This window comes from Periplaneta americana, chromosome 12 (assembly GCF_040183065.1).
Source record: "Periplaneta americana isolate PAMFEO1 chromosome 12, P.americana_PAMFEO1_priV1, whole genome shotgun sequence".
Taxonomy (NCBI): Eukaryota; Metazoa; Arthropoda; class Insecta; order Blattodea; family Blattidae; genus Periplaneta; species Periplaneta americana.
In genome coordinates this window covers 179,260,759-179,273,125 of record NC_091128.1, presented here as the reverse complement: position 1 = coordinate 179,273,125, position 12,367 = coordinate 179,260,759, and the positions used below count along the sequence as shown (strand labels likewise).

The following is a 12,367-nucleotide window of genomic DNA, read 5'->3' as shown; positions in this document are numbered from 1 at the left end:
TCTCGTGTGTCTCTTAAAGTTGTTCAATGTCCCTCATTTTTAGCTCTTATGTGTCTCTTAAAGTTGTTCAATATCCCTCATTTTTAGTTCTCATGTGTCTCTTGAAGTTGTTCAATATCCTCCATTTTTAGCTCTCATGTGTCTCTTAAAGTTGTTCAATATCCCTCATTTTTAGCTCTTATGTGTCTCTTAAAGTTGTTCAATATCCCTCATTTTTAGCTCTCATGTGTCTCTTAAAGTTGTCCAATGTCCCTCATTTGTAGCTCTCATGTGTCTCTTAAAGTTGTTCAATGTCCCTCATTTTTAGCTCTTATGTGTCTCTTAAAGTTGTTCAATATCCCTCATTTTTAGTTCTTATGTGTCTCGTAAGTTGTTCAATATCCCTCATTTTTAGTTCTCATGTGTATTTAAAGTTGTTCAATATCCCTCATTTTTAGCTCTCATGTGTCCCTTAAAGTTGTTCAATATGCCTCATTTTTAGTTCTCATGTGTCTATTAAAGTTGTTCAATGTCCCTCATTTTTAGCTCTTATGTTTCTCTTAAAGTTGTTCAATGTCCCTCATTTCGAGTTCTCATGTGTCTCTTAAAGTTGTTCAATATCCCTCATTTTTAGTTCTCATGTGTCTCTTAAAGTTGTTCAATATCCCTCATTTTTGGCTCTTATGTGTCTCGTAAGTTGTTCAATATCCCTCATTTTTAGTTCTCATGTGTCTCTTAAAGTTGTTCAATGTCCCTCATTTTTAGCTCTTTTGTGTCTCTTAAAGTTGTTCAATATCCCTCATTTTTAGCTCTCATGTGTCTCTTAAAGTTGTTCAATATCCCTCATTTTTAGTTCTCATGTGTCTCTTAAAGTTGTTCAATATCCCTCATTTTTAGTTCTCATGTGTCTCTTAAAGTTGTTCAATATCCCTCATTTTTAGCTCTTATGTGTCTTTTAAAGTTGCTCAATATCCCTCATTTTTAGTTGTCATGTGTCTCTTAAAGTTGTTCAATATCCCTCATTTTTAGCTCTCATGTGTCTCTTAAAGTTGTTCAATGTCCTTCATTTTCAGCTCTCTTGTGTCTCTTAAAATTGTTCAATATCCCTCATTTTTAGCTCTTATGTGTCTCTTAAAGTTGTTCGATGTCCCTCATTTTTAGCTTTTATGTGTCTCTTAAAGCTGTTCAATATCCCTCATTTTTAGCTCTCATGTGTCTCTTAAAGTTATTCAATATCCCTCATTTTTAGTTCTCATCTGTCTCTTAAAGTTGTTCAATATCCCTCATTTTTAGTTCTCATGTGTCTCTTAAAGTTGTTCAATGTCCCTCATTTTTAGCTCTTATGTGTCTCTTAAAGTTGTTCAATATCCCTCATTTTTAGTTCTCATGTGTCTCTTGAAGTTGTTCAATATCCTTCATTTTTAGCTCTCATGTGTCTCTTAAAGTTGTTCAATATCCCTCATTTTTAGCTCTTATGTGTCTCTTAAAGTTGTTCAATATCCCTCATTTTTAGCTCTCATGTGTCTCTTAAAGTTGTTCGATATCCCTCATTTTTAGTTCTCATGTGTCTCTTAAAGTTGTTCAATATCCCTCATTTTTAGCTCTCATGTGTCTCTTAAAGTTGTTCAATATCCCTCATTTTTAGTTCTCATGTGTCTCTTAAAGTTGTTCAATATCCCTCATTTTTAGTTCTCATGTGTCTCTTAAAGTTGTTCAATATCCCTCATTTTTAGCTCTCATGTGTCCCTTAAAGTTGTTCAATATGCCTCATTTTTAGTTCTCATGTGTCTATTAAAGTTGTTCAATGTCCCTCATTTTTAGCTCTTATGTTTCTCTTAAAGTTGTTCAATGTCCCTCATTTCGAGTTCTCATGTGTCTCTTAAAGTTGTTCAATATCCCTCATTTTTAGTTCTCATGTGTCTCTTAAAGTTGTTCAATGTCCTTCATTTTCAGCTCTCTTGTGTCTCTTAAAATTGTTCAATATCCCTCATTTTTAGCTCTTATGTGTCTCTTAAAGATGTTCGATGTCCCTCATTTTTAGCTCTTATGTGTCTCTTAAAGCTGTTCAATATCCCTCATTTTTAGCTCTCATGTGTCTCTTAAAGTTATTCAATATCCCTCATTTTTAGTTCTCATCTGTCTCTTAAAGTTGTTCAATATCCCTCATTTTTAGTTCTCACGTGTCTCTTAAAGTTGTTCAATGTCCCTCATTTTTAGCTCTTATGTGTCTCTTAAAGTTGTTCAATATCCCTCATTTTTAGTTCTCATGTGTCTCTTGAAGTTGTTCAATATCCTTCATTTTTAGCTCTCATGTGTCTCTTAAAGTTGTTCAATATCCCTCATTTTTAGCTCTTATGTGTCTCTTAAAGTTGTTCAATATCCCTCATTTTTAGCTCTCATGTGTCTCTTAAAGTTGTTCGATATCCCTCATTTTTAGTTCTCATATGTCTCTTAAAGTTGTTCAATATCCCTCATTTTTAGCTCTCATGTGTCTCTTAAAGTTGTTCAATATCCCTCATTTTTAGTTCTCATGTGTCTCTTAAAGTTGTTCAATATCCCTCATTTTTAGCTCTCATGTGTCTCTTAAAGTTGTTCAATATCCCTCATTTTTAGTTCTCATGTGTCTCTTAAAGTTGTTCAATATCCCTCATTTTTAGTTCTCATGTGTCTCTTAAAGTTGTTCAATATCCCTCATTTTTAGCTCTCATGTGTCTCTTAAAGTTGTTCAATATCCCTCATTTTTAGCTCTTATGTGTCTCTTAAAGTTGTTCAACATCCCTCATTTTTAGTTCTCATGTGTCTCTTAAAGTTGTCCAATGTCTCTCATTTTTAGTTCTCATGTGTCTCTTAAAGTTGTTCAATGTCTCTCATTTTTAGTTCTCATGTGTCTTTTAAAGTTGTTCAATGTCTCACATTTTCAGTTCTCATGGGTCTCTTAGAGTTGTTCAATGTCTCACATTTTCAGTTCTCATGTGTCTCTTAAAGTTGTTCAATGTCTCTCATTTTTAGCTCTCATGTGTCTCTTAAAGTTGTTCAATGTCCCTCATTTTTAGTTCTCATGTGTCTCTTAAAGTTGTTCAATGTCCCTCATTTTTAGCTCTCATGTGTCTCTTAAAGTTGTTCGATATCCCTCATTTTTAGTTCTCATATGTCTCTTAAAGTTGTTCAATATCCCTCATTTTTAGCTCTCATGTGTCTCTTAAAGTTGTTCAATATCCCTCATTTTTAGTTCTCATGTGTCTCTTAAAGTTGTTCAATATCCCTCATTTTTAGTTCTCATGTGTCTCTTAAAGTTGTTCAATATCCCTCATTTTTAGCTCTCATGTGTCTCTTAAAGTTGTTCAATATCCCTCATTTTTAGCTCTTATGTGTCTCTTAAAGTTGTTCAACATCCCTCATTTTTAGTTCTCATGTGTCTCTTAAAGTTGTCCAATGTCTCTCATTTTTAGTTCTCATGTGTCTCTTAAAGTTGTTCAATGTCTCTCATTTTTAGTTCTCATGTGTCTTTTAAAGTTGTTCAATGTCTCACATTTTCAGTTCTCATGGGTCTCTTAGAGTTGTTCAATGTCTCACATTTTCAGTTCTCATGTGTCTCTTAAAGTTGTTCAATGTCTCTCATTTTTAGCTCTCATGTGTCTCTTAAAGTTGTTCAATGTCCCTCATTTTTAGTTCTCATGTGTCTCTTAAAGTTGTTCAATGTCCCTCATTTTTAGTTCTCATGTGTCTCTTAAAGTTGTTCAATTTCCCTCATTTTCAGCTCTCATGTGTAGGGCCTATCTTAAAATTGTTCAATATCCTTCATTTTCAACTCTCATGTGTAGGGCCTATCTTAAAATTGTTTAATATCCCTCATTTTCAGCTCTCATGTGTAGGGCCTATCTAAAAATTGTTTAATACCCCTCATTTTCTGCTCTCGCGTGTCTCTTCAAATTGTTTATTTCCATCGTTCGTGTGTGCCCTTTTCACCTTCACCGTTGGCCACCCAGACATTACGCGGGATACTGACCAGTCCACTAGCTTTCATTATCGATATGCATTTCATACTCACTGTAGAAGTACACGAAGTACAGCCAGTAAGCGGCGCTCGCCGGGTCATTCTTATCATAGGTGACTTCAATGTTGCAATTGTAGAGCGAAATTCCCAGGATTGCCAGCAGAGCCCATAATACACCTTGAACCTGGAGGAAGAAGAACTTCATTAAACTATGTCATCTGTCACATCTTTTAGAAGCTGTTAACAAGGTGTTGGTTGCCACTTGCAAGTCGTTTCATAGCGCGATTCACACGATGACATCCGTAAGGAGATTCACACGCCGCTCTTTCGTGTCGTCTCAGTAGCTCAGACAGCTCTTCATGCGGAAGAGGTCGGGTTCGAGCCTCATCGCAGTCAGTTTTATTATTTTCTTCTGAATAACGTTAAAATAGATTTTAGACTCTTGGAACCGATGTTTCAGTTTGTTTAACGAAAAGTGGAAAAAATACTGCCCAGCTCCTTGGGTTATTGTTGGGTTTGAATTTGAAGAGAAGTTACAAGGGTCAGCAGTAGAAAATTCAATTGCATCTTTTCATCACTTTCGGATAGTTATTAATTTAGACTATTTATTTATTTCGTTATCTATAATCATTTAGTTATTTTGTTACTTAGTTATTACTTAGTTTCTTATTTACTTATTTGTTTATTTGTTAATTTATTTAGTTACTTAGTTGGACCTGCTTAGTTTAGTTGGTTACTTAATGACTTAGTTACTTTACTGCTTATTTATTTCTTATTTGTTTATTTATTTATTTACTTTTATATTAAATTTATTTAGTTACTTAGTTATTTAGTTAGTTACTTAGTAACTCAGTTATTTATTTACTTATATTTATTTGTTTACTGTCTGGCCGCGAAACCAGGGGCCCGAGTTCGATTCCCCGTCGGGGCAAGTTACCTGGTTGAAGTTTTTTCCGGGGGTTTCCCTCAACCCAATGTGAGCAAATGCTGGGTAACTTTCGGTGCTGGACCCCGGACTCATTTCACCGGCATTATCACCTTCATCTCATTGAGACGCTAAATAACCAAAGCTGTTGATAAAGCGTCGTAAAATAACCTACTAAAAAAATATATTTGTATGACTTGAGGCTTTCCCGGCGTTTGATATAGAATAACTCTTCTCGGGTTCTCAGCAAGGTGAGTTGGAGATTAGCTTCCAAGCTTTCGACGGTTAGCTCTGCCATCTTCTTCATCCCTGAAGAAGATGGCAGAGCTAGCCGTCGAAAGCTTGGAAGGTAATCTCCAACTCACCTGGCTGAGAACCCGAGAAGAGTTATTCTAAAAAAATATTTGTTTACTTATTTATTTGTGTATTTAGTCACTTAGGGCCGTATTCATAGACATTTTTAGCGCGGGTTTCCGGTGGATGATCAGCGTTTTTCGTATTCATAAACCAGTGTTAGCGATAGGATATGATCTGAATTCTGTACTAGTAACCAGTCGATAGCCGGGGCTAGCTTAGTACGCTCGTAGCGCGTGCTGGGAAATGTCTATGAATAGCACCCTTAGTTGCTTACTTAGCCTTACTTAGTTATTTAGTTAGTTATTTAGTAACTCATTTATATTTCTTTGTTTACTTATTTATTTATTTGTTTATTTGTGTCTTTATTTTCTTATTTACTCATTTACTTATCTATTTACTTATTTTATTTATTTAATTAACTATATGTTATGTCTATCTATTTATGTATTTATTTAATTTTTATTTATCCATTTATTTTATATAATTAGGCCTATTTAATTTATTTGTTTACGTATCTATTTAACTTAGTTCATTTGTTTATTTTAGTTGTTTATTTAATTAATTTTATTTATTTATTTACTTGGTTACTAACATAACTTATTTAATTATCTTTTCATTTTTTATTTGTGTACTTATTTATTTATTTTCAGGTTTAGAGGCGGAGATTAAGCGGAGGAAGCTATTACATGTCTAGCGAGGATACAGTGTTTTTTCTGAAGGGAAAGACCAAGTTGTAAACTACATCCCGAAGACACTAGGTTTGGTGAACTGTACTGATGACATTATGCCATTGTAAGAAATATTAGCCTAATCATTCTGTTCAGCGTTATTTTGTTTTCCAATAATTAATAGTTTGTACCGGTATTTTGTTTTTTGGGCCGGATCGAGTCTAATAATACCTCGTAGGAGTTGGCAGTATTTTTTCCACGTTTTGTTAAACAAACTGAACATCGGTCCCAAGACTGTAAAACTCCATTTTAATGTTATTCAGAAGAAAATAGTAAAACTCACTGCGATGATGCTCCGCAGAGCCATCTGAGACGGAAGGTTTCAATTCTGCGCGGCCCAAATTTCGATTTTATTCCACGATACATGTAATCCATATATTATTTACGGAAATAAATCTTTCGCATCTTCTCAACTGCGTTTCGAAATAGAACGAATTACAATACCTCCATTAGCGTGTTTATGTTCTCTGTACGTCTCTGCGCATGCGCACTTGCATCTGGTACTTAGAATTTTCAAGCGGCCCAATACTTTTTTCTCGTACTGTACGTATCTCTCCGTGACGCTGTTCTTTATTACTGTACTGCATTTCGAGCCCTAAAACAAGAAAGGGTGGCTACAGGATGCTGTCAGTATGAGCTATTTTTTTACTTAAAAAATAATGCGCCCATATAAAGCAACGGACGATTTCGGCATTCAAAATATAAAGTGTCAGATCTGTTAGATTTTGAACAACTGCTGTTCCACAATTATTCCCACCAGAGGTCTGCATCGAACGTTTTCGCTCGAGCGCCAAGTAGTTCATAGCATAATCCGATAGGTAGCGCACATGCATGATGGGTAAAATTGTCACGAGCGATAAATCCTCGAACGGTATAAGCCGAGCGTTAGACATTCATTCTTGTTACAGTGATGAACTGTATAGTAACATCATAGATGTTTATCATTTCAAAACTTTGCAGTGTTTAACTAACCTCTCCATAGTACAACTACAAAACTTGCTTTAAAATGTAATATAAATGTTGTAGGTAAATGTTTTTTTTTTCCCCCACACAGGAGTGATTTTGTTTTTGCCACATCTGATAGATGTTATTGGATGTAAATGTAATTATTATAAACGGAGAACACAATCACGATAATGCAAGAACCGTATCAAGTTTTCTAGTAATAATAATAATAATAATAATAATAATAATAATAATAATAATAATAATAATCTCTAATAATTAGTGTGTCAATCTTTGCGTCTGTAACAGTTGTGCAGCATGATTATTCGTTTTATTATATTTTCTGTGACGTTATCTCTGTACTAATATTGTTATTAATCTACTGCTATATCAATAATATTTTGTAAAACGTTTCTACATTGTCGCAGTATATAGGCGGAACACTATGTATGGACCTATCATATCATATATGTGGTAAATCAAACATTGAATAATTATTAATTAGCAATAATAACTGTATATCGAAGTTTTTCATACTATTTTATTTATAACTTCGTGTTCCTGTTTTGGTACGTTCCATTAAACGTTTGTCATAAACGCAGAAAATAAAGCCTTATTTTTACCGTGTGAGCAAAACATATGTGTATCTTATCTGTCGCCTTCCATACAAGATAAGACATGTCGGTGAGATGACCTTGTACTGCGCTTCTATTTATTACGAGCGTATCACGACCGATCTTATCTCACTCGAGGGTGCTACATTCGACCGAGTTCAAGCGAGCGATTTAATTCCAATGCGGCACTCTGATTCCCACTTATTTGTTTCTTAAATTGGGCCACTTTTTAATGGATTTTGCATAAGGAAGAATTGGAAAATTCATGCGAATAATTACTCTTAGCCAAAGAAGTAGCTTAACGATACTCAATAAACCAATGAGAATTGTGCTATACTGGTAGCCAAAGTATAGCTATAGTTTTCGCAGCCCCTACATGCATTTGTTTTATACCAAGGAGGCTTTTGAATAAAACAATAGACTGCAATATACTATCCAAGGGATCTTATTATTGGCGATGGAATTGTCTAGCGCATTGTAATTTGTCCTAATGATTGTTTTCCCTTTTAAAGTTAATTATGGTCTAATTATGGTCTTATGGCCAGACCCGTGTTCGAATTCAAGGTGGGAAAGTCGGGAAATTTCCTCCTCCTGGATTTTTCCCCTACTGTGTTCATTTCCAATTGAGGAAGAAAGCTCCCCTCTGAACATACTCGTACGTTTTAATATTATGAGCAGGCTTCGAGACTTTGGACCGATACAATAAGTTTACTGTGCATGCACTATAGGTTGTTGACTCGCTGCAGGTAGGTAGAGATGTGTTGAGGTAACAACGTTGCTATTTAGAGTAGAGTACGGTAGTATGGGGAAACATCCATATGTACATTCTGAAAGTAAATATACTGTACATTACACAATGACAATGTCAAGAGAATATGAAAAGCATTTATTCTCCTGTCCTTTATAAGCATTTGTGTTTAATTATACACAGTGTTAATGGTGGAAATAAACATGTAGCAGTTTTAATTTTTTCATTTATCCTATTGGTCGTCTTTAGGAAGTGCAGTTACAGTACCGAATTGCAATGTACTACAAGATACATTCTCAGTGTCTCAAACGTAAAACTTTTTCGGTTATCTGTCAAAGTTTGAACTATAGAAAGCTGCGCTCTACGTCGCATGACGTGGTAGGAGCAAAACGAAAAAACCTAACATCATTGCAGTCTCTAAGAGACAGTCCTTTATTCTCGGGTGACTCTATGTCCACTCATTTGCTGTTTATGTTACACAATGTTCCATATCCGTTATTTTTACATAAAATTGATTTCCACTTCTGTTTTACACTTTCAGTAACCGGTGTACTTGGTGTCTCATTAATTCTCTGCGTCATTTCCACAACTCATTTGAGGGCTTCCGGCATCTCTTGCTCTGACTTTTCTAACCGTGTAATAGTTTCAGTTTGAAAATAGGTTTGTATGAAAACCAAATTATTCGTCAGAACCTTCAAATCTAGAAAGTTTTTCTTTGAGTATTTGTTGGCATTCATTCTACAGGACCCCCACCCACTGTACGCTTTACCACTATACTCAGTACGCCGTTATGCGGATTTCCCACTGAATTGCTCTATTGGGTCCGAAGTCTCGAAGCCTGATAATGAGTGTCGAACGCTGTAGAGTAAGATTAGCATGTCTGACCGTGAAACAAGCGGGCCCTGAATCAAATTCTGGTTGGGACAAGTTACCTTATTGACGTTTTTCCAAGGTTTCCCCTCAACCCATTAAGAGCAAATGCTGGGTAACTTTCGGCGCTGGACCCTGGACTCATTTGGTGGCATTATCACCTTCATTTCACTCAGAGGTTAGATAACCATAGCAGTTGATAAATTGTCGTAAAATCAACCAATTAAAAATGTTCTTATTACTACACTGGCCTGCATAGCCATATGTTTTCATGAAATTGCATTTCTGAAAACTTACTTTCGGCCGGTCAAAACATTTTCTCACCTAGAGTGAATTTGCAATAGTGAGCTTATTCTGAATGTCTTTTGTAGGCCTAAATATCATCTGGACTTCACCATTAGAAAAGATGTTATCCTTTAATATGAAAATAATATGTATATTGAAACATTTTACACTGTGCCTATTTTACTAGCTAGATTGCCAGAAGTACTGTAAGTCTGTTGTTCTCATAAACGTTGGTTGCTATTTTATTATTATTATTATTATTATCATTATTATTATTATCATTATTATTATAGGCTTGTATAAAACCTTAGCACAGCCAGTATTAAGCTATGGTAGCGAAGCGTGGACTGTGAAGAATAAAGATGTCAGTAGAATAACAGCAAGTGAGATGAGGTTTATGAGAGCAACAGCTGGATATACTCGCTGGGATCATAAAAAAAATGAGGACCTAATGCAAGAACTTCAAATAGAACCCATTATGCAGTTCATCAGCAAATATCAGCTTCAGTGGAAGGGTCATCTCGAACGAATGAATCGATGCAGAATTCCAAAAGCACTGCTTCATTACCATCCATATGGCAAAAGATCTCTAGGCCGTCCAAAGAAGAGATGGACTGAAAATTCTAGTTTGAGACCGTAACAGGCCACTTGGCCTAATACTTGTTAGGAAGATGATGATGATGATCATTATTATTATTATTATTATTATTATTATTATTATTATTATTATTATTATTATTATTATAGTTTTCATAATACGATTTTTAATCGGTTTGTGAATTATCTTGCACCTAGGTGAGAAGGAACTGTCTATTTCGCCAATGTTGATTTCATGAAGTTTCGGTGCACGTTACTAAAAAAAATTGTGAATATCTGAACAAGATTTTCAGCAAATGTTTCTTACAATCTTTGTCTTTAATAATACCTGCTATGAATTGAACAATTTTAACAGGTATTGAGATGTATATATGGGCTAATCCATATGAAATCGATCAGTAAAAAACCTCGCATTATTTTTATACTCTAATTTTTTCCCTACTTATACAAGGTGCTGAGGAGAGTGCATTTTCAAAAATATACAATCGAAAGTCAAACGGTTTTCGTATTGTTGAGCGACAAATTTAGCGTATTTTATAAAAACAAGCCTCTTTCAGCGCTCAGAACTCTGGAACCATTTACTGCAGAACATTGAACGGGAGCTCATTTTGAAGCTGACATTTGGTAGGTTTATGATAAGAAGTAATCCTTATTTTTATTGTATACAGAGAGAGACAGATAATCTGATTTTACTTACTTTTAGGCTTTTTGCCCATTTGTAAAAATGTAAAAAATATTGAGAAAAAACCTTGCATTATTAAGAGGGATTCGGCATTGTTTGCTTAGTGGCTCGGCAATAAGTTTCGAGGGTATTAAATAGATTATTTTCACACGCCTGGACTTGAACGGCGCAGTATCGCACGCACTGGCCGAGAGCTGAAGATAAGCGAGCGTTGGGCGTCATTTTACTCCTGTGTTTATGAAAACTTGTGATAAAGCTAGTTTAGCCATGACTGCTAGACGACACATCACGTGTTTGTCTCCTGGCCTTGCTTACCTCGGCTAGCTCCCGCCTCACAGTCAGCTGGTTAGTTCACGCGCGTACTATTTATTTTTATTTATTTGATATTTTCAATACTTTCTTATCAACGTACCATCAGTAAAAAATATGTTTATTTGAACTTTCAATGCGGAATCTTAACTATATATTTTTTTAAATATTTTTTCCTAGGCAAAGGCGTCTTAATGAGGAAAAATCTAAATTTCTCCATTTCCATAAAAAGTAAGAAAGTCTGTTTATATTTCAATATAAACTTTAACTTCTCAGGATCAAAATAAACCATGATTTTGATCATTGGGTGAAAGGGTTTCGGAGCCACAACAGTATAAAGTTGCTAATTTTATGAAAATACGATAAATTAAAATATTTTTAATTTAAACACTATGAAGTTCTGATGCCACAAACTTTGCACAAAGCATTGTATCACAGTTCTCTACGTACAAAAAAAGTTTCATTGTAATTAGAAATTGTAAGGTCAATTTTCTCTATATTTCGGTCGATTTCAGATGGAATAGCTCATATTTTTTAAATTACGCACTTTTTGGCTAAAATTTAATATCTATATATTTTTTAAATATTTCATGAATGCCACAGCAGAATCCGTAGTTATTTTTAGTTTTTTTTGATCTTGTTAATGTACACAAAAATTGTCATTTATTTTGGATGAACAGTTAAAAACATGCACCGGAATGAAAAAAATGTAGAACCGAGCAAAATTGATTCTGGTGCATTATTTTAAAAACTGTTAATTCAAAATAAATTAAAATTGCTGTGTGCATTAACCAGACTCCTAATACTAAATGTAACTATGGATTTTGTTGTGGGATTCAAGTAAATATTTAAAAAATATACTGATAATATATTTTAGCCGAAAGAATTCTGAATTTTAAAATAAAATATATATCTGAATACCTTTTAATATTTTTTTCAATCTGTAGTAGGTATTATTAAAGACAAAATAATATTGTAAAACATTCCCTGAAAATCGTGTTTAGATATCCATAAAGTTCTTTAGTAACGCGCACCCAAACTTCATGCTATTAACATAGTCGACATAGGCAGTAGCCTACCTTCTCACCTTGTCGTAAGGTAGGACAGAAAGAGTCGTCATGGTACCAGAAATTCAAAACAAGTCAGGTGCCACAGTAATTAAAATGGACGTGAACAACAACAATAATACATTATTTTATAACAAACTTTAAAACAAAATATGTGATAATTGATACAAATAAGTAGACCTACTTAAAAAAAAAACAAACATAAAATATGTCAACAAGGAATTCCCCCCTTTATATTTTTATTAATTCAATCACTGTGACAAACAT

The 12,367-nt window shown here is 34.4% G+C and overlaps 1 protein-coding gene across 2 annotated transcripts in view; it reads right to left on the bottom strand.

The window, feature by feature from the left end:
- The window catches only part of LOC138711251 (uncharacterized), a 58,218-nt gene that overhangs the window by 38,294 nt on the left and 7,557 nt on the right, over positions 1-12,367 (bottom strand). For both annotated transcript variants that reach the window (XM_069842670.1, XM_069842671.1), the window contains exon 2: positions 4,028-4,157. In XM_069842670.1, coding sequence (XP_069698771.1) covers positions 4,028-4,157 — 130 coding nt within the window. The remainder of the gene's footprint in view (positions 1-4,027; positions 4,158-12,367) is intronic.